The 27,567-nt window shown below is 46.3% G+C and overlaps 1 protein-coding gene across 2 annotated transcripts in view; it reads left to right on the top strand.

Annotated features, from left to right (window-relative positions):
• Positions 1–27,567, top strand: part of CHUK (component of inhibitor of nuclear factor kappa B kinase complex) — a 659,325-nt gene that overhangs the window by 623,273 nt on the left and 8,485 nt on the right. For both annotated transcript variants that reach the window (XM_086921838.1, XM_086921837.1), the window contains exon 20: positions 21,882–21,981. In XM_086921838.1, the coding sequence (XP_086777964.1) occupies positions 21,882–21,981 (100 nt within the window). The remainder of the gene's footprint in view (positions 1–21,881; positions 21,982–27,567) is intronic.

Consider the following 27,567-nt stretch of genomic DNA (forward strand, 5'->3'; position numbering starts at 1 on the left):
CTACGGCTGACCTTCTGCACCTGCTGGGGTTCTCCATCAATGTGCCGAAGTCACACCTGTGCCCCTTTCTGAAGCTCCTCCTAATCGGAGCGGTTCTAGACTCGGCGCAGTTTCTGGTTTATACTCCCGAGCAGCGGGTTCGGGATATTCAGGCTCTGATTCCAATCTTTCAGCCGTTATCCCGAGTCTCGGTCAGGTTGACACTGCGGCTCCTGGGCCTGATGTCCTCCTGCATCCTTCTGGTGCATCACGCCAGGTAGCGGATGCGGGCTCTGCAGTGGGACCTGAAGTTTCAGTGGGCCCAGCATCAGGGCAACTTGTCCGACCATGTCTTGATCTCGGAGGGCACTGCAAGGCAGTTGCAGTGGTGGCTCACGGACCACGATTGGGTCAGCGGCAGATCCCTCTCCCTACCCCAACCGGAGCACGTAGTTGTGACGGACGTGTCCCTCCAGGGCTGGTGGGGCCACATGGGAGAGGCGGAGATCAGAGGCTTCTGGTGTCCGGCGGAGTCCCGGCTCCACATCAACCTTCTGTAGCTGCGGGCGATCCGACTTGCACTGAAAGCATTCCTCCCCTCTGTCCGGGGAAGTGTAGTGCAGGTTTTCACGGACAACACCGCCATGTGGTACTGCTACAAACAGGGCGCGGTGGGGTCGTGGACACTGTGCCAGGAGGCTCTGCGCCTGTGGCAGTGGCTGGAACTTCAGGGCGTGACCCTGGTGGTTCAATACCTGGCAGGTTCCCTGAACGCCAGGGCGGACAAACTCAGCCGTCGGTGCATGATGGATCACGAATGGGGTCTGAACACGGACGTGGCGCAAGGCCTCTTTCAGCAGTGGGGAGAGCCTTGGTTAGATCTATTCGACAGAGAAGAGAACGCGCAATGTCATCAGTTCTGCGCGTTGGAATTTCCAAGGCGGCACTCGCTCAGTGACGCTTTTCGTCGCGGGTGGAGTTGCGGTCTGTTGTACGCCTTTCCTCCTATACCACTTCTGCCCAGAGTGCTGAAGAAGATCAGACGCGACTGGGCCCAAGTTATCCTTGTGGCTCTGGACTGGGCACGAAGATACTGGTATCCCGAGCTACTGAGCATGTCTGTCGATCCCCCGATTAGTCTGCCTCTTCGGGACGACATTCTGTCGCAGCAGCAGGGGACGGTCCTCCACCCGAACCTGTCCCGTCTCCACCTCCATGCTTGGATATTGAGCGGCGACAGTTGAGGCCATTTGACTTGCCGCCTGAAGTTTGTGATGTGATTCTGGCAGCCAGGCGTCCCTCCTCAAAGTCGGTATACGCCTGCAGGTGGAACAAATTTGTGGCATGGTGCATAGCAAAGGCTGTGGATCCCCTTTCTGCCCCTCTTTCTGAGGTTCTCCTCTTCCTTCTTTCTTTTGCCCAGCAGGGCTCTGCTCTGGGCACTATCAAGGTCTACCTTTCTGCCATTTCAGCCTTTTTAAGGCTACCTGATCAGCCTTCTCTTTTCAAGTCCCCTGTTGTAAATAGGTTCTTGAAGGGCATCACTCATATGTTTCCCCCTGTTCCTTTCGTGATGCCTCAGTGGGACTTGAACCTTGTACTTTCTTTTCTGATGTGCGCTCCCTTCGAGCCACTTCATAACTGTCCTCTCCGTTTTCTTATGCTTAAGACTTCTTTCCTGGTTGCCATCACCTCTGCCAGGAGAGTGAGTGAGCTCCAGGCTCTTTCCTCCAAACCTCCTTTCCTTTCTGTCCATCCGGACAAGGTTGTGTTGCGGACAAGACCCTCTTCTGCCCAAGGTAGTCACAGCCTTCCACATCGGGCAGTCCATCACCTTGCCCACCTTCTTTCCGCCTCCACATCCCTCTAAAGAGGAAGAGCGGCTCCACCGTCTGGACCCCAAACGTGCGCTTTCATTCTATCTGGATCGCACATGCCAGTTCCGGGTGGATGACCAACTCTTTGTTGGTTACGTGGGCGCTAAGAAGGGACGGGCGGTGAACAAACGGACCATCTCTCGGTGGGTCGTGCTGTGCGTCAAGGCATGCTACTCATTGGCTAAGAAGGAGCCTCCTGTTGGGCTGAGGGCCCATTCCACTTGGGCCACGGCGGCTACTACTGCCCTGGGCCGGGAAGTCCCCTTGCAGGACATCTGTCAGGCAGATCCGGGGGTCTCGCTGCACACGTTTGCAAGACACTACTGTCTGGACAGCCAAGTCCGGAGGGATGGCTTCTTCGGCCGTTCTGTCCTCCAGGACTTTCTGGTGTGACTATTGGTTTGCAGACCCACCACCGGGGTTGGTATTGCTTGGGTATCTATTCTAAGATAAGGAATCTAATACTAACCTGTTTCTTTCAGATGCACAAGTACTTACCTTCGGTAATGATATATCTGTAAGAAACATCCTCCCCGTTCTGCGAAACGATATCTAGGCTTAAGGTCATCCCCTTTCAGGGCCCTAGTTTCATGGCACCAGTGTTGGTTTTTATTATGGCTCTTCGTTTCTGGCGCGGAAAGCTGTGTATAAGAACTGACGTCCACGCGCGAGGGCGGCGTCTAAGTACTCAGACGTCATCACGGCGCCGACGACGGACGCGGAGCCGCAGACGACGCCTACCGACGCGCAAGAGTACTGCTACGCAAAAGTTTCCGGATCCAGTCTGACGCCTGGGGATATTCTAAGGTAAGGAATCTAATACTAACTACTGTTTCTTACAGATATATCGTTACCGAAGGTAAGTAATTTGTGCTTCTGGTCGATACTCTGTCTACTGGCAGATTCCTCACCGACCCTCCCTTCTCCCCATTCTGGAAAACCTTATTGCCTTTCCTAATAAGATGCCAAGTTAGTATCGTATTGCACCACTGCTTGGTTGCTAGTCTTTTCGTTAACGCCATGGAAGTTGCATTAAAACGTGAGTTAAACTGACGTCAGCACAACGTTCCAGGGCTATATGCAACTGATTATGTCATCACATCTCCATTCATGACATTGTAGTGGAACCGGCCCACTATGCCAGCGCCAAAGAGCTTTTATAGAAATTCTTGGATCAATCTGACGCCTGGGAAAATTCAAACGTGAAGAATCTGCAGGGTGATAAATTATCAGAGGAGGAATTTCTTTTACCCTGAAAAAGGCCAAAGAGTCAAAGATCAGAGGGCTATGGGGCTATGTTGTTAGATCCGTAATAGAGTATGCAAATTGTTTTATCCATACATGTAACGAATGATGGAAGAGATGTTTTTTTACTCACAATTATTCTCCAAAATAGTGGAATATACGAGAGGGGAATCTTACATTGAGAGAGGAGTTCAATGCAGTACTTGACCCTGTAATGGATTGGGACTAGCATGCAACTCATGCCTCTGTGCTAGACGGCAAACAGGATCTTAACTTTAGAGACTTTTCGTGGGATCTGAACCCCAACAAGAGAGATTGCACATTTTTGGTAACATCCTTGGATATCATTAACACACAAACTACTTTTTGGCATCCTGTGTATGAGTGCAATCTATTCTGTCTGTGATATTCAAATAAGCTTTATTCGGTTTCTGAATTTAAAACCATAAAAGCAACAGAAAGAAATACATACATGCAAAAATAACTCAACAATTCATTGCAAGGTTAAAAGAAAACTGACTATTTAAAACAAGCTAGAGCAATTTAGCAAATCGCCTAATCAAAATAATAACCCAAGATACACAGAGTCCCCTTTTTTCACCAGGTATTATAATTCGGTGCTCGGGGGCCAGGGTAAAAGTCATACAGGTCCCAGATACAGATGGGACCATCTCCAACTTTGGGCTGGGTAGATCGAAAATAGGGGGCAATGTTCCTGTGTTTAAATTTAATTAATATCAAGTCCCCCGGAATATCTTTGGGCAGCAAACCTAGCCACCCCACCCTCCTGACGCTCAGGATCCCGCCATCTAGAGCAGGTGGTAACGGTCTATTGTTTTTGAGCCAAAAGATGGCTTTATTCAGCAGGTCCTGGTGTAGTTCACGTTTGCCCTGACTGAGTGCAGGGACTCCAGAGAGAACGGTGACGTATGGGGCGGCTTCGGGGGGTAGATCAATGCGATGCCTTCTTTCTTGAGAAATCCTAGGAACTCTGTGAGGGGCATGTGCGTGATTAAAAGTAGCATTGCGGCCACTTGGAATGGGTGTTGTAAGAGGGGAGTCAAAAGTTTGAACTTTCCTGGGAGCAATGATCATAGGCTTTTCGTGGTTGGTAGTGAGGATAGAGCGTATGGATGTATCAGTATTTTCAGTTAGTGGATAGGTCCTTGTTACAGTTTTTTCAATCCTGGTCAACCTGTCCCCCAAATCATTGATTTTTGCAACCAGAGGTGATAAAGCAGAGTTTAGCAATCGCTCGATTTGAGCCAGTAGGGTCGATAGGAAGGGCCATACAGAGTCATTTGTTCGAGTCCCAGCCTTATCCGACGTTAATAAGGTTGGGTTGGGGGGGGGGTAATGAGGGGCTACAGCACATTTGATCGGTATTTGATAGATTCTGATTGGTATTGTCTATTTCCTCGTTGTGATGACTTTTACCGGTTAAGCCCCGGGGCAGTGTATTGATTTGAGAGAGGATTGTTTCGGGGGATAAAGGTACATCCTGGGGAGTGCAGATTATTTGGTCAGTGTCCCTGCCCGCTATGGGGGGGGTTGATACATCCGGGACGTAGTTTGTGCCACACAGGGCATTCAGCTCCTCCCAGACGGACATAGTAATTGGGAAACAAAACCCCCGGAAACAACAGTAAGCAGTTCATAACGGTAAAGATTAGAAGGATTACACGTCTCTGTACCTCCTCCTTTGATGGAGCCAAGTGGGGTGGCCCGTCCCGTCCTTCTCGGGTCCTCTGAGGGCCACAGAAGGCCCGCCCTTTGCCCGGGCTTAGCCCGGCGTCCCGCGGAGCGGAGCGCTCCTTTGAGGCGCCTCCTGGCGCTTCCCTGGTGTGTGAGAAGCAGCGCCGCCGCTAGGGCCGCCGGGAGATGTAGTCCCGGAGCGGCGCCGCTGTAGGCTGCACAAGTGGACTCCTGGCGGTGGCGGCAACAGTGGGGGCTTGCTCTCCTCCCCCCTCCTCTGGGCCGGTAGGTTCAAGTGTCCCCCGCGCTCCGCCGAGCGGAGCTCTCCTTTGAGGCGCCTCCTGGCGCTTCCCTGGTGTGTGAGAAGCAGCGCCGCCGCTAGGAGATGTAGTCCCGGAGCGGCGGCGCTGTAGGCTGCACGAGTGGACTCCTGGCGGTGGCGGCAACAGTGGGGGCTTGCTCTCCTCCCCCCTCCTCTGGGCCGGTAGGTTCTAGTGTCCCCCGCGCTCCGCCGAGCGGAGCTCTCCTTTGAGGCGCCTCCTGGCGCTTCCCTGGTGTGTGAGAAGCAGCGCCGCCGCTAGGGCCGCCGGGAGATGTAGTCCCGGAGCGGCGGCGCTGTAGGCTGCACGAGTGGACTTGTGGCGGCAACAGTGGGGGCTTGCTCTCCTCCCCCCTCCTCTGGGCCGGTAGGTTCAAGTGTCCCCCGCGCTCCGCCGAGCGGAACTCTCCTTTGAGGCTCCTCCTGGCGCTTCCCTGGTGTGTGAGAAGCAGCGCCGCCGCTAGGGCCGCCGGGAGATGTAGTCCCGGAGCGGCGGCGCTGTAGGCTGCACGAGTGGACTCCTGGCGGTGGCGGCAACAGTGGGGGCTTGCTCTCCTCCCCCCTCCTCTGGGCCGGTAGGTTCAAGTGTCCCCCCATTCTGTCTGTGGAAATCTGCACACAGATCTGCTTAGATCATGCCTCATTCACGATGACTTTGCATCTAATATGACATGCCTTTGTCACAGCAGGTGTGGAGAGAAAACAAAATAGCCTTTCAAAACCTAATCCTTATAAACAGCATGCTGAAGGGGTATCATGGGCTGCAATAGGTGATGCAGCATAAGTGGTATCGGTAGGGGGAGGACTACTAGCCCACGCTTCCAATTTTCTTAGGATAGAAAAAACGAAATAAGGAAACTTGGAAACAGATGTATCCCAATTAGAGGAACTATATAAATCTACTGTTTCTATATGTATGTATTGAGAATTATGTAAAGCTGGAGGAAAGCTTGGGGAACTAGACGCTCAACTCATTAAAGATGCAGCCCATAAATTATTTGAAAGCAGAGAAACATATTAGAAATGCTATATGTCGACAGATTCCTAGCTCATACAGGTGACAATGGCATATGTTTACACTTGATTGGTCTGCAGCATTAAGGGGTGGTACAGACCTCTGTTCGGGGGGGGGGGTTAGGTAGGCATTTCTTGAGGTATTCTCACAATTATATCATGCAGAAACACATGACCATGTAAGTCGGGATGAGTACCTGGCAGGCGTGCTTTTTCGAACATGCTGATAGATGCAGTAAGTGCATTGGAAGATATGATTTCAGAGGAAGAGGTCAAATGAGCCATTTCAGAGTTACCAAGTAACAAAGCAACAGGACCTGCTGGTTGTATTACCTCCCTTACTAAGGAGTTTAAGGACATCCTTGTACCTACCTTGATCAAGGTCTTCAGTTCCATATCTGAAGCTGGTATTGTTGCACCCGGCATGATGAACCTCACATTATTATTAAAACCTAACAATGATGCCGATCTGTGTGGCTCCTATAGGCCGATTGCCTTGCTAAATAGCAAGTTCTATATTGTTACCAAAATTCCTACAACACAACTAACTGACATTTAACCACTCCTGATCTCTCCACATGAAGCTGCTTTTATTAAGTCTCTCAACAAGGAAGAATGTCAAACTTGTGTCGTGGAAAAGGCTGCCTGAGACAATGTTCAAACAGTCCAATCACTTGATGTGGAGAAGGCTTTCAATAGAGTAGACTGAGCTTTCATGCATAAGAAAACTGGAAGGAGCCCCCAAATGATCTTATATATATTAAAGCTAATTTTATTAGGCCCTTCTAAAAAATTGATAATCTACTCTTGTATTTTTCCGATCTTATAGTTCTATCAAGAAGGACAAATCAATGGTTGCCTCCTATCCCTAATAATGTTTACCCTCACTGTGGAGCCACTGAACCAGTAAATACTGTCCAACCATATCATCAGGGACATACCTACAGAGTGTGACCATGTTAACCGGACACTATTTGGCGATTATATTGCCTGCTTTTTAACCTACCCTGCTGGATCACTTACAGTATATGTCTGCAAAGTGAGGCACTTTAAAAGGATCTTAGAGTTTCAAACCACTTCCAGAAGTCCTATGACGTAGGCACCTGTTGATCTTGCAAGACTCTAGCAGGGTCCTTCTGAGAAGAAATTGATGTTGCCTGTCTCCAAATGGGATCTATAGTTAGGCAGTACTCTTCCCCCAACCTTGGCTGATCTCATAGTAGTTCACATCTCCTAAAATCTCTGGAATTTCATGCATGGATATTGTACGCATCTAGATCCCATCCCCTACAGTTCCTCCTCAGGGTCTTGAAATCTATCCAAAGCAATCTGGGGAAGTTCATCTGGAATAAGAAAAACCCCTTTGTCGCCAAGATGGTTCTGCTCAAATCTCCCTACATTGGGAGAATGAGCATCCCAGATGTAGGCAGATAAGTCATGCCAGCTGTTGGTTGGTCATCAACAGTTCAAGATATAACAGGGATGTGACCAAGCACCTAAGATGGTGGACGCATCTTGATCGCGCTCTGAACCCTAACCCCCGTTTATCCTGACCATCCTTGCATCCAGCGGACCTAACACAAAGTTAAATGCACGGATGGTGTGTTGCATGGTCTGCTGCACCCATCGGAGGGCTCCTTGAGTTTGTGTGACTGGCGGGAGCAGTGCCTGGGGGGCTTGGCCTGCCTCCCCATGCAGGGAGCCTGTCCCTGGCCAGAGCACATTCGGATTTGTAGCCCTCATGGTGGGCTCTGAACTTTTGCTCTTGCCCTGAGACCACCAAAGTGGAGTAGCTGCCACATTCCTCAACAACTGGCGGTGTCAAGGCAGAGGCAGGGTGCCGCCTCGGAGGACAGCTAGCTGAGCTTTCGTGCCTTGTTCCCTGCTGGGAGTCCGGAACCATAGACTGGGCATTCCACCACCTACAATTGAAGCGAGGTGCCAGCCCGGCACGGACAGCGTACCTGCATTTGGGGCTACACACCGGGAAACCTCACAGATGCTACACGGGGGTGCTCCTGACGGAGCGGCCCTAGGCTGTCGTTTTACGGCCGGTATCACCTAGCAGGGTGGTCCGGACCAGGCACAGGACAGTAGAAGATGGCTCCATGAGTCCTGGCCTTGCCTGCTGGGCTACAGTCCTCTACTGACCGCTGCTGCACCGGACGGTGGGTGTGACAGTCAGCTACACCCAGTCCCTGTACCTGCTTGGCGGGAGGTGCAGCCTGCTTCCCCACGTGGGCCTACCTCTGGCTCTATCCTGTCTTGCTGCCATGCCCCTGAGAGCCCTACGGACCCTCGGTGGAGGCAGGGGTGCATGCCACTGAGATCCATCAGCCTTGCTTCCGTGCTCCAGCCTTCGCTGGGAGTTTGGTGCTTTGGTCGAGGCCCTCCACCCCCACACTGCTGAGATGAGACGCTCTCCTGGCTTGAGGCGCAGGCCTACGCTCAGGACAAGACATGTGGCGTGCTCTGGTCGGAGCGGCCCCTGGCGGCAACGGTTTGGGCCTACTGATGATTTGAGACGCGGACCAGGCTCGAAAAACAGAACATGGCGTCATAAAACCTGGCCTGGCCTGCAGCGTCATAGACCTCAACGGACTGCTACTGAACCGGAGGACAGTTGATATTGAGACAGAGGTGAAGGTAGGTTTGCATGGCGAACTTGCAGGACCCGTCATGGGGGGGGGGGGGGGGGGGGCAATACTCAGGACACTCTGTAGCCCCTAATTGCTCGTCCATATTGCAGCAGTTGAATTGAAGGGCTAAGTGTTCACGGTCCTTCTGTGGCCCACCTATCACCCAACGACCTCCGGATATTTGCCCTCTGGATGCTCCAATTGGGCTGGAGTGCGGTCATCCTATACACCTCCCTCAATACTCGGGGTGCCTGCGAGCGACGGTGGCGCCTGGCCTCCACCCACAACTGTGGCCTGTAAGATCGCTGCGCCAGCTGCTCCTAATGCCTAGTGGCAGCAGCTAGTTATGGGTCGTCTCCGCTCCACCAACCACCTGGATGGCCCTCATCAGAATGCGTCCAGGGGGACGCCCAGTGGAACGCCCAGTGGAATAAGGAAGCCCTCACTCAAACCGATCAGACCTCTCGACTAAACTGGACTCTGTGCTGTCAGCGATGACTGACTCGAGGAGACGTGAGTGCCGTTGTGGAACTTCGATGGGCGGTAACGCCAGCTAATTTAGAGCTTTGAAGATTGCAATCTTTAAGAGGACATTTTAACTATTCTGGAAAATTGGACGAGACTCATTTAGAAGATTGATTGACTACTACTGCCTAGTTTTACTGATATCTTTCAGGAGAGACTGCACTATTAAAAGGAGAAATAACAAAAGATAAATAGACTCATATTTGTGGAATCAAGATAATAAGTGCTATTCTGAGACAGGGTATCCGAGTGGAAATGAAGTTCATGCTGCTTAAACTGGAATCATGAGGGATTCTGCACTCAGCCCACCTTAGGAATCTCTGAGTCGTAAGAGAATTCTGTGGGATGACTAACTACTACTCTGAAGAAGGTCTTTAATGTGGAGCTGCGATAGGCTACAGCTACAGTTCAACTGGAGAAGAACCAGGGTGCAGAGGACATTATTTGATAATCTATCTATTGCCACCGAAACGCGTCGACCAAGTCTATATAAAAACCTACATTTTGTATTGACCCTGCTTTTGGGCATTAGACAAGAACCAACGAAACATGATAACTTGCACTGATAATTTGTGGTATGAATGTGTGTGAAGTATGTATGTGTGGTTTGACTGTTGTTTGTTCTCTACCTGGTCACATATAGATTACTATATGAACTTGTGAATTATTCTTCATGCTGTTAAATCGTGTATATTAGGAATGATTTTTTGTACTTTTTAATGATAACAATGTTTAAAAAATATAACAAAAAAAAAATTTACTTAAACAACAAATAAAAAAAAGAATGGAAATAAGAGATATGTCAATTTGGATTTTGTTATGCCCATGTTAGAATTTAAGAGGCTAAAACCCTTAAAGAAATAGAGAGGTCACCAGGGAGTTTGCGCTTAGAGTAGTTGTTATATCAAATTTCTTTCCCCTCTTCTCTCTGACCTGCGAATTAGTACTTTAGAGGGGGTCCCATTACTCTCATAGAGCGGTGGAGCGGATAGGCACAGAATTGGATTAAACCTGCACCTCTCTTGAGGGCAGAATAGACAATATCACTTCTGACTTCATGCTCCTGCGTGCTGATCATCAAAAGCTCTCTAAACGCGTGCAAGGGGCAGAGATTATACTGGCGAAACTGCAACCTAAAGGCCGCACTCACACCTCAACACTGCAGGACCTGCTCGACCAGGTCTACATACTAGAAGAGTAGCTGAACGAAGCAGAGGGGCGCTCGCGTCGAAACAACATGCGAGTAATATGTCTTCCAGTGAAATATGTGGAGACCTGGTTGAAGGAGCTGCTCACCCCGGGGACACTCTCCCCATTGTTTGTTGTTGAGCGGACGAACAGGGTCCCTGCTCGTACACCGCCTCCTGGCGCTAACCCACGTCCATTCTGGACCAAGATGCGATATTGAAAGAGGTGGGGAGAGCCCCTGGTACAAAACGTCTCGGTCTCCCTCTTCCCGGACTACACAGCTCCGTTTCAGAGGAGGCGCGCCAATTTTGGAACAGTGAAGCAGCAGTTAGGGGCTCAGGATCTACGATACTCTCTGCTATTCCGATCCCGTGTTCAGGTCATCCAAAATGACACTGCTTATTTTTTCGACTCTCCTTATGATATGGTCACAGAGACGGAGCTAACCGATCAATGCCCCGGACCCAGAACTGATCCTATCGAAGAGCCAATCCGCAATACATATTGCATCTACCCTTCAATCAGCCAGACCGTCTTCGGAGTCCGCTCCATCGCCTTCCAGTTCCAAAGGGGATGTTGATTCCTCACAGGCTTCCAGGCCAGACTCTCCTCTCCCTCCAGTCGTTACTCCTCAAACATCAGGCTATATAATTGAATAGAACAGCCTGATACACCTCTCACCGCAGATATAAATAGAGGAGTTGTAAAGTCATGAAATTGTTTTTTAGGTGTTTATTTGGTCACCTAGCGGCACACACCAATGTCACGTTATACAAAAGCAGAAACGCCTCAGGATGCCAGTTCTTGGCGTTATGTAACCGGGGGACGGGTTAGTAGGAGCTATCCCACCCTCGCTCACCCCCCCTTTCCACGGTCATCATCTGACTACGTATTCATCGCCATGGTTATGCGCACCTGTTTAGGTCATTCCCTGTTTGGGGTTCGCTCTCATGTCGATTCTCATCTTAGATTAAGTATTATTGTTTTACCCAGAGTTGATGTTGCCCTGCCTAGTGACCTGAGGCCTCCCCTAACACATTCACACAAGGCAGCTGCTACACTGGCTGGGCTCTACAAACCTGCATTGGACACATGACCAACATTAACATCATAACCTGGAACGTCAGAGGCATTCACACCCCCGCGTGCAGGTATTCCATATATGCCTACTTAAGGCGCAATTCCACTGGGATTGCAGGTCGCTCGGATTACTTTCCTACAGGAGACGCACCTGACTAGGCCGGAGGCTGACGGGCTTCGTCGTCGTTGCCACGGACATGTATACAGCACTAACCATTGATCTCAGGCTCCCTGATTTGGGTAAAGGCGGGTACCCCTTGGGAGGAGGAGGTAGTGGTTAATCCTGCTGGGCACTATGTTTGCATCAGGGGTAGGCTCAACGGGCAGGCTGTCTTACTGGGCTCAATTTATGCTCCCAACACTGATCAGAACACATTCCTTGGTAGCCTCGCCACCACACTATTCAAAATGGATTTGTCCCGGCCTGGAACACCTCGCTCAACCTCTGCTGCTATTTTAGGGTGGCAGAATAAGCCCCACTGGGCTGGCCACGCTCGGGCTGCCTTGGTCCTGTGCTCGAGAAGGCATTTCATTCCATTGAGTATGACTATCTTTTTGCAGTATTGCCAAGGTTTGGCATAGGCCCCTCATTCCTCATCATGGTCCGGTTGCTATATAAACGCCCAACGATCTGTCTGAAAACTGGACCCTATATCCTGGACTCCAGCCGTGTGAGGCGGGGGACTCGTCAGGACAGTCCGCTTTCCCCACTCCTCTTTTCCCTGGAGGTGGAACCCCTCGTAGAGGTAATTATGGCCTGGGTAGACCTGGGTATTCCCTGGGAGACAGTACACAGACAATTTCTTTGTATGCCAATGACATCTTGCTGTATGCAAGAAACCTTCACTCCACCCCTTCCTCGCTAGACTCAGCACTGTCGCAATTCACAAGGATATCGGGGCTGAGGGTCAATGCAGTGGAATCCATTAATTCCCGTTCTCGACATCCACCCCTGACCCGGGTTATGCGCTGGGGGAGGTCCCAGAGGTGTGGTGCACCAATGCCTTCTTCTTTTTAGCTGTTCGCTTACATCGCACCAAAACCGACCTATTTAACAGGAACATCACTAGAGCCACCTCCTCTATTCACTCGCAGATGGAATTCTGGAAAACTCGTCTGCTGTCCATCTCAGGTAGAGTGACCCTTGCAAAGATGGTAATCCTCCCCGACTTCTTTACTATTTTGCTGCCCTGCCTCTTTACATCCCCCCTCCTACTTCAGCAAGTTGAAAGCAATGGTCAGGGACTTTCTCTGGGCAACATCTAGGCACAGGGTCTCTATTTGAAAGCTTTATCTGCCAGCGGGTCAGAGGGGCTTGTAGTACCCTATTTCGAGCACTATTACTTAGCAGCTCAGCTGCAATGCGTGGCCAGATGGTTAGCTTCACGTCACCTGTCAGAGACCGCCACTCTGCAAGCACAAATGGTGCTTCACACTCTACTGTACATGTTTCCCTCTCACGCAAAACCGAGGAAGGTAGTCTCCCTGCTATTTTCCACAGCGTACAAATGTTACTGCAGAAGCCTATTCATCAACCGTTGCACCACACCGTATGCCCTGGCTATTCCTCTATTGGCAACACCAAGGGGTGAGTCGCCTGTCAAAGCCGCAGAGTTGCACGGATGGGTGGCGGCAGGGCATCCACGACACAGGGGACTTTTTCGGGGATGATACTTTAATCCCATATGTGGATCTCATCTCGGAGGATGGTCTACCCCCAGGGCATTTCCTATTACATTGTGCGCTCATAGCTTCACTGTCATCTAGGTGGGGTAGCTTAACAATGGAACCTCCCACACATCTCCTGATGCAAAACTTGCATATAATGGGTTCACAGGGACAGTTGATACGTTGGTTTGCTTCGTCCCCTGTCCCTCCATCAGCACACAACAATCCCACTGACTTCACTGAGACCGCATTGGGAAGAGGACCTCGGGCCCGACACAAGTCCTTCGTAATAAGCGCTTTCGGCAGAGCCAATACTTCATTCTCCATCAAGCATATCTCTCCCCCGCCCAGATAAATAAGTATTTCCACCACATTGATTTCAAATGCCCCAGATGCCGTCTGCCCGACAGCACATGCTCTGGCATTGGACTGACATAGTGACCACATTAGCCAACTGCACCAAGCGTGATATCCCTTTCCATTGTGAGCTGTATATATTACACCTTTTTAAGAGGGACAAGAAACACAAGGTCCTCTTACGCTTCTTCGACCTGGGCTTGGTCACAGCAAAGCACCTGAATACTAAAAAGATGGAAAGTGCCAGTGGCACCCCATGCGTTGGCCTGCTGTTGTTCCTTGCTCAACTGGGCCAGGGCAGAAGGTGTGGCCCTGCAGAGGGAGGACCTGCTAGGGCTTAATCATTTCGTGTCTCCTGAGGCGGAAGCCGGGAGCTAGGCAGCACCATTTTAAAACTTTGAGAGTCACTTTAACTGTGTTTACTTAAAATTTATTGTACACTCGCCTACCTCCATCCACGTTGCTGGAAGTACCAGCGCAGCGGATATTATCGCTGACTCGGACTCTAACAAACAGAAAGGCTTCCCCCCCGTCACCGGCGCGAAGCACGGACACGCCCCCTTGACGAGGCCACGCCCACCACAAACACACTATATAGGCGCCGCTGAATACGAGCGACCCTATAATCATTTCGTGTCTCCTGAGGCGGAAGCCGGGAGCTAGGCAGCACCATTTTAAAACTTTGAGAGTCACTTTAACTGTGTTTACTTAAAATTTATTGTACTCTCGCCTACCTCCATCCACGTTGCTGGAAGTACCCGCGCAGCGGATATTATCGCTGACTCGGACTCTAACAAACAGAAAGGCTTCCCCCGCCGTCACCGGCGCGAAGCACGGACACGCCCCCTTGACAAGGCCACGCCCTCTGTTCTCGCCTTCCTGTCTCTACAAAAATGTGTCTTTTCCGGACGCGCAGCGGACGAGCGCAGCGGGCGCGCCGTCTGCACGCCGAAGGCGCGCCTAAGGCAAGCCCGTCTGTGCCCGTCCGTGCCACGGCCGGGCCTAGGGCCTGTCATGCTGTCAAACCCACGGTATGTACTAATCAAACACCTACTTTCACCAGAGATAAGATTCTCTCCCTAAATCATGATAATAAAAATTGTCACAATTTGATCGACGTTGAGAAGTGGTTAGGACCATCATGCTGTTACACTTGCAGAACCCTCCTTACCCCGGAGAAACAGTCATCCACTATGGAAGGCGCGACCTCTCTCTGAGGAGCTTTGATCAATGCCAGGTCAATATGCAAGAACGGGGCGCATATTCATGACCTAATCACGGAGAATGATATTGACATGCTAATTGTAACGGAAACTTGGCTAAAATCATGGTGCAACCCGATTATAGCCCAAGCAGTCCCCCAAGGCTACCTCATCCAGAGGACCGATAGACAAGAACAGAGAGGAGGTGGCTTAGCCATTATCCACCGGGACTCTATGAAATGCTCCACGTTCGAACTCTCGGACGTAAAAGGGGCAGAAAGTATGGGGTTCTGTATTCAGATAAATGAGGAGAACACCTTCGCTGGTGCTCTAATCTATCGTCCTCCAGGACCTCAGAACGGTTTTTTCGAAAGCTTTGAAGAGGCACTCAGCACTCTAACTCTGAAATACGCTAATTTCACAGTATTAGGCGACCTAAATTTCCATCTCGATAAACCCAACGACCCTAATGCAATATGGCTCAACGATCTAACTGATATCCTGGGGCTGGAAATATTGACTAAAATGCCCACACACAAAGCAGGCCATATCTTAGACTGCATTTGTACCAATATTAAAACCCTAACCGTCGAAACCCCCCTGATTCAAACATGGACCGACCATTGGCTAATCCTCTTCAAACTGACTACAAATAAGAAAAGGTCAAATACAGCCAACTTAAAAATCGACGTCCAGATACAGAGAGACTGGAAAAAACTTGCAAACTCCCCCAATCTGCACCTCATCGCAGAGGACTCTAAACCGCCCCTGACCGGAAGTACAGAAACTGACTACAACAACTTCTGTAAATGGATCACAGATTTCTGCGGTCCTGCTAACTCAGAAAAAGTGAGAAAAAAACAGAACAAAAAGTCTGCCCCCTGGTTCTCCCCCCCTCTAAAAGATAAACGTGCAGAGGTCAGAGCCCTTGAAAAGAAATGGCGCCATACTTATGATACAACTGAACTTCTTGCCTATAAAACTGCTAGAAAACAATATCATGCAATGATAAAAAGCGCTAAGAAAGATCACTTTCTTGAAGTCATCAATCTGTCAAACAACAAACAGAAAGAAATCTTCAAAATAGTTGATGATTTCATGAACCCCAGAATCCTTAGACAAGAGATACCGCCTTCACTTGCACTCTGCAACTCCATAGCAAACTACTTTGAACACAAAATACTAAATCTTATCAAAGACTTCCCAGATTCTCCAGAACCCCCCTCTTATGATAATTTACTACCAACTAATAGGAAACCTCAGCTAAATAAATGTACCCCTGTCAGCCTCAACGAAACTCGACAAGCCATTCTCTCCAGCAAGTCAGGCTCCCCTTTTGACCCGTACCCGTGACTTCGCGCTTTAGTGGACATGGTCAATCCAATTATAAATGCTATCATCAACTCCTCTCTGGCCACTGCCGCCATTCCATCTGAATGGAAACTTGCTGCTGTAAAACCGTTGCAGAAAAAACCCCTAGCTGACCCCACCACGCTCTCCAACCTTCGCCCAATTTCGCTGCTCCCACTGCTGTTCAAACTTACTGAAGCGGCAGTAAACAAACAGCTGACCAAACATCTGGAGGAAAACCACCTCCTACACCCCAACCAGGCAGGTTTCAGGGCCAAACACTCCACGGAGTCAGCTCTTCTACATACAGTGGAGACACTCAAGATGGCATTGGATCAAGGAAAAAAGGCCGTCCTGATCCTGCTTGATCTGTCGGCGGCCTTTGATACGGTCTCACACCCCGTATTAATTGGCCGCCTGGCAGAATCGGGATTAGCAGGAACTGCCTTCAAATGGCTGAAAAACTTCCTCAGTCATAGGAAACAAGTCACCATATTAGGAAGCCACTGCTCAGACGAAAAAGCACTAAAACAGGGGTACCACAAGGCTCTAGCTTGAGCCCTATTCTTTTTAACCTTTACATGACCCCTCTGATTGAACTCATCACATCCTTCAACATCAGTACGATATCCTACGCGGATGACACCCAGCTCATCCTTGTACTGGACAACAACACGACTAAAGCAGAAGAAAATCTGAGAGACTGTCTCACCGCAACCTTTGAATGGATGAGAACCCACCACCTTAAGTGCAACTCAGGCAAACTGAAATCCTCCCTTTTGGCCAAAATAATCTTTTCTCCCCTAAAAACTGGTGGCCCCAAGACGCCGAAGTCCCGCCTAACACTATCAAGTCGGCCCGAAACCTCGGGATAAGGTTTGATGAAGCCCTATCTTTCAAACAACAAGCAGGTACTGTGGCAGGGTCCTGCTTCAACATTATCAAGGGCCTCAGAAGGTTCTTTGACCTCCTCCCCCTGACAGCCAGAAAGACGGTAGCAGTGGCCCTCATCACATCCCGTCTAGATTACTGTAACAGCATCTATGCAGGTTCCAACAAAGCTGTTCTGCACAAATTGCAGATGGTTCAGAACGCCGCCGCCCGCCTAGTGCTGAGATTACCCAGGAAGTCATCTGCTTCAGCAGCACTTAAAACCCTGCACTGGCTACCTATCCACAAGAGAGTGTTATTCAAAATCTTACTTATCACTTTCAGGGCTTACCACCAGTCGGGCCCCACCTATCTGTCACAAAGGTTCGGAAGGTATACTCCCTCCCGCTCACTCAGATCTTCCAACCTAAACCTATTGGTGGTCCCCAAATTCAGACTCACTACAAAAGGTGGAAAATCCCTTGGAGTGTTGGGAGCCAGAGCCTGGAACAAGCTCCCACCCCAGATGCGTCTGATCCCCTCAGAGAACCTGTTTCGAAAGGCCCTTAAAACCTGGATTTTCAATGCCACTGACACGTTCTGTCTAGCGCTAATTTAACCTTTACTCTTTACAAACTCTTATCAGATCCACATTTTTTCCCCCCTCTCCTGGTTTTTTGTGTAGTTTTCTCAATTTCTTTTCTCCTCTGTGACACGTTATGACTAGCGCCAAGATGCTCCATGGAGTGTAAGTCGCGCTCTATAAAAGCCAATTCATATCATATCATATCAAGTTTCCCCTAGCCATCGACTGGGGGACCATTGTAAGCCCATTGCAGAAGTTAGATGCACCTGCTGAGAACACGGGGGAGTCAGAGGTCTAATTAGCTTCAATGCCACATACAGCTGTCACTGCTACAATGCCCCAAGTAGGACAGCGTCTCTTAATCTCTACTCAGCCAGGTGTATCCTAGGATCCTACTACACACTACAAGCAGTTGTTCAGTTGATGCAACACCTTGAGGCCTCAGGTCACGGGCAGTTACCCCCTCCCCTTTGCAGAGTTATTTTGTCCTCATTTTGTTGTACCCTCTGTCCATTGTTTAGAGATGCACTACACCACGCATAGATAAGCGATGAACGGCTCAACTGAATGGCAGAGTATACACTGGAGCCTTCACTCAAGTGCCCTAATGATGCTGACTTTTTAATCTCATACGTTGGTCATATTACACATGTGCTATCACCTCGACGTGCACACCATATGATTTGCTATTGTATTTACTTCTGACATGCAGTGTTGTTGCTCTATTGCTGTACTGCATTGTTAAAAACTGTAAAAGTCAATAAAATATTTCAACAAAAAAAACAGTTCAAGATATACCTTTTTGTATGCTTGAATAAGGGGCAAGCAGAGTACCCTTGAGAGAGCTCCTTTGCCCACCTTGAAGGGGTCATAATCAATTGGGACCCTGCTCTTTTAAACTACAATCACACTAAAACATTGGTGTACACAGTTGGAACTAATTAGGCAACAACTTTTCCATCTCCCTTTTACACCATTAATTGCCAATCCTGACGTCCTAGTGGGAATCACAGACAAATACATTTGCACAAGCACCAATGATTCCCCTCCAAGATTAGGTTGGTTGTGTATAAATGGTGATCTTAAAAGTTGTTAGCAATGTTTTGCTTAGTTTGGAAGCAATAGATGCAAATGCTTTGACACAACTATGCATTGGGCACATGGTAAGGTACTAAAGGCAGCAAGTTGAGAAAGCATGAAAATAAAGGACTTTTTCTCAGAAGGGTGCTCTATTCAAGTCAATTCTCTCTTCTACAGGCTGTTAGAAGTGAATAGTAGCATTCAACACCACAAAATCCTGGGAAATGGGATGAGGTTTTACAGATTAATTTCTGCGACAATTCATGTTGCAACCAATCAATGGATACTGCTTACAAAGTAATGCTGAGATGGTATCTAAGACAAATCTTCCTAACATGGGCTATTGGTGGCTGGAGGTCTGATGTCTGTGTGCTACGGCAAAACTTACAGCTACTGTAAGGGTTAGATTCCTTTTGATATATGTGTGTATGAGGACTCCTTTTCCCCATCTCTATCAAAAGGCAGTAGTCTGTCTTGCATACTTGCCCCACATCATGCCTGATTCTCTTTGCAAATATAGACCCCCAAAGACAAGAGCTCTTTTATAACAGTACATTCATCCAGCTTCTGCAGCGTTTTATGCTCTGTTACCAGTTTCTTCTGCTCTCTATATCATTGGTGTTGTGGGGGCGGGATGTTGATGGGGAAAGTGTTTGTGTACTCTACCTTCTTATTTTGTCTACATGAATGCTGAGGTATCGATGTGCCTATCTCACTTTTCTCATGGATGGTGTTTTTCTTTTTTTTTTTTTTTTTAAATAGAAGTGATAGCCATATATAGTTTATAAATGCATTTGCAGTTTTGAGAGAATTAACACCCATTGTCTTGCTTATCCTTTCCCATCAATGAGATGAAGTCATCATTATGCCTTAGTAAAGTGATAAATGGGCCCCAGTTAGTGACTGAAAAAGTCAAATGATTAAAGCTGAAAACTGATTGCTGTTTGTGGCATTACAATTTTTTTTTTTCAACAATAGTCTGAGTTGATGGCTTAGCTATTTTGAAAAACAATTCAATTAGAAAGAAATCTAACATTGTCTGCTCCTTGTATGCTACGAGTGGAGGCTCTAAATGTGCGTATGTTTATTTTGTTAGCTTTACTGGGCAGATTACTTGTTTGTTCCAAGCTCATTACTCCTGTCTCCCTTGACGCACTGCTAGATGTAGAGGATAGGCATTACAGAGCCCAGTTCTCCATTTTGAGGATGAACGGCTACTCTCAGGCAAAATGCAACTAATTAATTAACCCTACCACCTATACCAGAGACCCCTCTTGGCATCTTTGGAGGCTAAAAATTCTGCAATAGATTAATTCAGAGCTGAAAAACTGGAAGCTTAATCAGTGTAAGAAGTTTCAGCTCACTTAGTACTCCCCTATGAGACAAATTCTCAATCTTGTGCATTCATAAAAAATGCTGATTCCATTTGACATGTGGTGCAATCGTGCTACGCGACTAACTTGGTAAACATGGGTGCCCACCTATCTTAGAAGAGCATGTACTACAGGCAAGCCTTCTTGGAAAACTCACTGTAAAATGGCGCGCTGCAACACTGTGAATTTGTAATGCTTTACACCTACCATTCCCCAAATGTTGTTTTTGTTTTTCTGGTGCTTTGGGGTCTGGTGATCACCATAATGACTGGCTTTTCCTTTTACAAACATTGCAATTCAGAACATTGTTATTGATTCTACAGTGACTTGGACTCCCTCCTCTGGTAGCAGAATCTTGAAGAGGGAGGCTTACTTTAGAGGATTTAATCAACATGCTATAGTGAAATCTGCCTGCTGTCATTTCAGACAGAGCACAGCCTTTGAATATCTTGTTTGCAATCTCTGTCCCGACACCTGTATTACCATAGTATGACAGAGTGGCTGCGGAGTCATAGGAAGGTGTCCATCACAGCCTGACCTTGACGATAACAAACAGGATGAAAAGTTCATGCTGTTAATAAATGCTGCTTTCTCAGATTTGCTTACTTTCCATTCCATTAGTGCTTCAGTTCAGCTTGCTAATTTGCCTTTCTCGGGTTAGGATTGCCACTTGTCCCACCTTCTTTAGGTGTCCTCGTAATTTTGATCCGATAGAAATGAAGAGTTTGGTTTGATTAATGTTCTATCCAACTTGCTGGTTTAATAGATGTCCTCTATGAAAATTCCTGGTATTTATTTAGTTAAACATTTCTTTTTATTATTAAACTAAGATTTCTGTATAGGGTATTGACTTCGTACCTTATTGTGAAAGTGTGGGGAGTGTGTATAGAAGGGTGAGGGTGTGTGTAAAGTGTGGGTGTGAGAAGGAAGATGGTGAGTAAATGAGGGAGAGTGATTGTTTGAGGAAGAGTATGTTCACAAAAGGTTCTTTTCAGATCGTGGGTTCTCTTACTTATTACTTGCTTGACTTTCCTTCACATATACTCCATTTGTATTCTGATAATTCCTCTCGTTCTCTCTTTTATGCCACCTTTGCTATTTCAACCTATCTCTTCAACCCAACCTATTCTCTATGCTATTTCATCCTATTTCTCCTATCACCACCATTGTCCTCTGCTACATTTCAGCCCACAACTGTGCTGTACTCTATGTTCACTTAAAACCTGTATTGCTTTTTCTGTCTTGTCCTTCTTCCATCCCTCCCAGTTGCTTTCTGGTGTTTCCAGTGATTGCAAGGTCTTAGTTCATCTTTCGCCATTGGATGCCCTTATGAGTCCTTTCCTAGGTAAATAGATGGATTAGGAATGCTTCCCTCAGATATCCTGTTTTGTGTCCTATCAATGGCAAATTAATTATTTCTGTGCTAGTTGCAGAGTTCCAGCCTTTCTTCCCCACTATCTGCCTTTGCTCCACACTTACCTTCACGTAGGGAGCTATGCCAGGTTGGTGGCTAGTAAAAACATGTCAGAGTTTGTAAAATAGGTTTACTTGAATCCCTAAAAAATAATCTCCAGTGTCCTTTTGGACCTATCTTAGACCTGTGCCTTTTGATAATATGAAAGTAAAAATTCCAGTTACTTAAGTATATGCTGTGAATTTTATCATAAAAAGTCATGCTCTAGTACATTTTTTGCTTTCTGTGATCTTAGACACATATTGTATCCCCCTGCACCATTGAAAATGCTTACTAAGGGATTCTTTTCAAGAATTTATTTTAGGGATTATTGTTAAGGAATTATTTTATTTAATCAGCCTCAATTTCCTTGTTTTTCAGAGAGCCATGCCCACGAATGATAGCTGAAAATCAGGAATACCTGGGCCGTCTAAGCACTTTAATACAGGAAGCCAGACAAGAACAGAGTAACAGCATGATGGTGAGTATTGAGGTGCCACAAAGTGGGCCATTTCCAAGTATGATGGCACTGCCTTTGGTCTTCTGGATCATCTGCAGTAATTTGTTTACTATATGTTATAAATTCGTCCAGAACGAAACTGCTTTTCTGATGTTGTTGTGATGCCTACAAAGTATCCTTAATCACAGTGAAGATATTTCAAAATGTTGTGCAATATTCTGGACCTGTTTTGGATTCACATGGATTGAATTTGAACGGAATAATAGAGCATTGTATTTGTTCGAATCTCTGAGACTGAAGAAGAAATGTATTTAACACTGGTGCTCAGGAGTTCTTGCATATGTTATACAGAGCTTTGTCTCCCAAACAAAGGTTTTTTTGAGGCTGGCTTCTCTCCTTGGAGCGCACCTGTGGGGAATTGTACTTTTTCTTTTCTTTTTTTCTTTTTTTAAGTTTCCATGGGGAATTGTACTTTATAAGATATAATTGGTATAATTTAGCGTAGACATACCTTGCCACTTTGCTTATTGTTGACAACAGTATTTTCTTTGTTATGTAATTCTCTTAAACATTTTAGCGTATCCCTGTCCATGTATGGCATGCTGGAACTATTTCAAAGAAGATACATTTTGCACTGAAAATAATTTTAACAAAAAAAGTACCCATAGAATTGTCAGAATCTCCTTGCCCACCTGTAATTAGGTAGTGCTATACTCCACGCCAACAATCCGCACCTGGGCCACTTTGTGGCCTCTACACCATGCTCCGCAACATTGTCACTGTCTTGGTGCATCTCATGTCCCTGCACACATTTGTCTGTTCTGAGCAAAGCAGAGAATGCTGAGGTATGTCAAGCTGATTATCCTTTATTGTTTCCTCAACAAAATGTCTGACACTCCCGGTAAGCAAGTAATGTGCATGGTAGCACAATTTTCATTCTAGCACCATTTGTGGGCACATCTTGAGAAAAAGCTTAGAAGATGTGGGTCACCCATTTTAGATTGCCACCTATTTAAACCACGTCTGTTCATGAGGGAGATGCTCAGCATTTAAACATCAGCGTGGAATGAAGCCTGTCTCCTCTTGCTCAGAATTAGAGGTGCAAATACCATCATAGACTATGTGCTAATAAACATAACGAACGAACCTTTACGTGACCACTTTCCTCAGAGTGTATGCCTTGTATTGTATAGTGAAGTAATTAAAAGGTAGGGTAAGAACCTACATGTGGTTAATGACATCACACTTGACAAAAATAATGGCTATTCCCTGCGTTGATCCAAAGTTGATTGCATAATTTTCACCAATCACTTAGTGGCCACTTATAACAAAGCCTTCCTAGACTGTCTGGATCATGCCAAAATCTTAGAAGCCTTCCAGTCGATCACAACAGGGATTGAAGAGGGTTTATCAATCTAAAATAGAAAAACAAATAACCAAAACCATGGATTGTTCAACACAACATGTACTAAGGCTTATAAGAAACTTAAAAATGAGTTACAGAAACCATTGAATTCCTGGCAAGAAATAGAAGTATGTAGACGAGAGTATAAACAAGCCCTTAGGGAGCGTAGAAAGGGCATGAGGGAGGAGGCATGGGAGGCTTTGCATGACGCATATTTAGTTAGAGATAAAAGCGTGTTCTGGTGGGCAGTAAATGCTCCATTCCTGAGACTCCGGGATAGCCCAACCATAGAGATTGTGAATAGTGAAGTGGGATGGGTTACCCATTTCGCTAATATGTATAAGTCACCAAATGAAAAAATGGTAACCTGTGGCGCCTCAAGTATAATTTTGACCAATTTATTTTATTTTTTTATTTTATATGCTTATAAAGCGCCAGAATAGACCCCCGAAGGGGTATCTCTGCGCTATAAGGTGCCGATTAACCTTCTGTTCACTCTAGAAGACGTTATCCAGCTCTAAAAGCTTGCAAAGAGGAAAAAGCACCTGGTCCAGACGGCATACCAGTTGACCCTATTACAACTATTTTTGCTCTTTGGGTCCCACTATTGACACAGATCTTGACAGCTTGCTGTAGTACAAGTTTTATAGCTACTTGGTCTGAATCACTTCTGGTACCAATCTACAAAAAGGTGATCGTCTTAACCCTGCTTGTTACCGGCTAATCTCATTATTAAATTCATTGCTCAAGTTTGTCAGACATATTATATTGAATAGGCTTCAAGATTGGGCCGAATCTAATAAAATTATGTCTAAGCTGCAATTTAGCTTTCGAGCAGGTTTTTGGACAGTTGAACAGGGACATAAAAATACGTTGGCCAAGCAAGGCAGGCTGTTTTTGGCACATGTAGACCTATCATCGGCCTTAGATTGTGTGGAGCATGATACATTTTGGCGATAATGGCCGATTTAGGTGTTGACTCACCTTTATTAGACTTCCTGAGGCAATTTCTACACTGATACTAGAGCAAGGGTGCGATACGGTGTCAAGGGTAAGTGCACTACATCATTCTGCATAGAGGAAGGGGTGAGGCAACGGTGCTTTCTGGCACCCTTTCTCTTCTCACTGTAAATGAATCGTTTGGGCTATACACTGATTGATCAGTGCTGGGATTTACCACAAGTTGGACATCACCCGATACCCGCCCTCCTCTATGCCGATCATGCTATGTGTATGGAACGAACAAAGATGGGCCTTGAATGCCTACTAATAAGCTTCATGGTTCTATGCAGAACTTGGTCTGTTAATAAATCCAAGATCTCCATAATGAGTGTGGGAAAAGGAAGTAAAATTGTAGGAATATCCTCGTAGAAAACAAGAGGATCAACTTTACTAAGACATTTTCTTATCTGGGTATTCTGTTTGACCCGAATGGTATGTGGAGTCAGGCAATCAAATCAAGGAAGCTGTTTTTGAAAAGCACGACAGCGTTGTGCAACTTTTCAAGGAAGCTGGGCAGAAACCCCCCCAAAGAATGACTAAATATATGTAAAGTGAAATGTGTATCAACAGCTGTCTATGGAGCCGGAGTGTGGGGGTCTTCTGATTGCCAGCCCTTACAAGTGGTGGAGAACTCCTTTTTAAGATTCCTCTTAGATGTACCGGTCAGCTACTCTACCTACGTATGCCATGCCTAGTTTGGTTTACCTTTTTTATCTGATTTAATTAAGATCCAGACAATTCTTTTATGATGCAAGATCTGGTCCTCTGAGAAAACCACTCTTAATAGGGATGTCATAAGATATTGTCTCAAATTACATCAGGCACTCGGTATACTCTGGCTGAAATATATTAAAAATGTCCTTAGCGGTTTGGTCATCCGGAATTTTATGAGCAGCCAGAATCCCTAGAATATATTAATAGAAAAAAACTTAAAGGTGAGGGTATGATGTTACTGGAGGGACTATGACTGACCTCAGAATTATCGAAGCAGAGTGTTCGCAGTAATCAATGATCTTGGCCACCTATGATATTCAGCCATATTTAAAATGTATTGACGGGACCCAAGACAGATTTGCCCTAACACGTTTTAGACTGGGTATTTTTCACCGCCTGACAAGCTTTCCAGAGATAAATGACTGGTCACAATACGTCTGCAAGTGCTCTTGTGACGAAAAGTCAGAGCATACAACAATTCACACCATATTATTCAACACATTTTTATAAAAAAACTGCTAAAGGCTTGGGTCTTACCCATATTAAGGTTGCATGTGTTCAGGCAATGTTGCCCAGCATTTTTATCCCTACAGTCTCTTACCAATGAGCACATAATATTGTCTATGGCAAGGTTTTTAAAGAATGTAATTCGATGTGGACAGGCCATTATAATATGATTTTTAAGGTGACGTAAAAATGTTTGTATTAATGGTAAGATTTTTAAACAAAGTGACTGATGCAGAAAGTCTTTATAATTGGTGTGTGTATTATGAAAACAACATGCCACTCGAAATTTTGTAACGAATATGTATTGGTTCTTTTAGCCTTTGCTAATATTAATTGTTTTATATGTGTATGCTTTTATGGTTTCCCTGGAAGAAATCGAAGAAATCTTATTTTTATTGATTGATAGTGACGAGGCATGTGGGTGCGGCTCTGGCTGCAAGATTGTCCAGAGCGTGCTGTCATGGAGGCCTGATAATTGTACCTAGTTTGTGGTGGACCAGTGGTTCTAAATTGGGGGCATAATTCTTGTTGACGAAGACACTGGTCTTCATTGGGGCAATTCCTGTGGGTACGCCACTGTAATTAAATGTATATTTGTTGGGAAGGATCCCTGTTTTCCAGTGGAGCTTTTACATTTCTGTGTGACTCCATGAACTTGAACGCCTATTTTGAACAAATCAGATTGATACAAACTACTGTCAGCTATATTTAGACCTGTGTCTTATTGTTACAAAGCCAGTTTTGTGTATTCTACAAGACATTGTTACTGAATGTTCCTAAAGCTGTACAGTGCATATTTGCACATTCTGCAAGGCAATCTACATAAAATCAGATTTTGTTCCAGCTTCTCCATTCCATCTTACTCCCTTAAGTGGCTATTTCAGGAAATTAAACAAATCCTGCTAAATTAAATAATAAGCCTGATCTGAAACTCAAAAGATTTAAAGACATGTACTAGTGCTGTTAACTCATAAAGAAGAAGAACGGCCCAAAACAGGAGTTTTGTCCTATCTTGGATATAAAAGTGACAAAGTAGCTGGTTGAGGAAGGCTGTATCATTATTTTCATATCTTCATAAAAGGTATTGTCTCTGTGTCGTATGCTTACCTGACGCATGCTATGACATTTCACTCACGGAAACCCAATCTCTACTTGAGAATATGGAATGGCAGCAAACTGTACCAAAGCAAAGTCTTTCCTTTAAGCCCGAAGTGAGCTTTTTCAACACGTGTGGCTTTGCTTGTGACTTCCCTAAATCAAAAGGGGGATTCTCTCCTATCTTTACAAAGAGGTTGACTCCTTCAAGCATTCTACTGCTGAAGCAACATTTCACCTTGTGTATGCCCTTAATCTTCAATTCAGCACAGACCACGTATCTCATGTTCCATAACATATCATTACTTGTGATTGATGCTACACACACAGTCTACAAATGTTTCCTTCAAGAAGTGGACTGCTGTGATTCCTGAAGAAGTTTTCAGTTCAGACAATGGGCTGGTACAAACGTTGGCACAATAGTTTGTGTATCTTCCTAATACCGGACACCATTTTCATGGGAGCTCCTCAAATGAATGTGTAAAAGTTCAATATTGTGGAAAGACAAGAGATTTGGACAACAACTTCTAAAGAACATGATAACAGTACTTTCTCTTTGGTGGTGATGTTGCAAAAGCAACACCTTACGAAGGGTCTTATTCCAGCACCCTCCTGTGGCGCCCAAGAGAGTCTGGTCATTTTTAGAGCTTTGGGGCTCCACCCAACCAATTCTCTGCAACATAATATACTAATTTGGTAATTACTATTATAATCTTATAGTAATTAGAAAATTAGTAAACCTGGCTACCTTCACTTTCTGTCCCGCAACTAAGCACTTTTTTCACTGGCACACACGGAAGTGCATCTGACCTATCCATCCTAACTTTGTTGGGTAAATCAGGTAGTCCTTTGATTGAATCCTGGCCAGCCATTCTCCAGATGCC

The sequence above is a fragment of the Lissotriton vulgaris genome, chromosome 5 (genome assembly GCF_964263255.1).
Source record: "Lissotriton vulgaris chromosome 5, aLisVul1.2, whole genome shotgun sequence".
In the NCBI taxonomy this organism is placed as follows: domain Eukaryota; kingdom Metazoa; phylum Chordata; class Amphibia; order Caudata; family Salamandridae; genus Lissotriton; species Lissotriton vulgaris.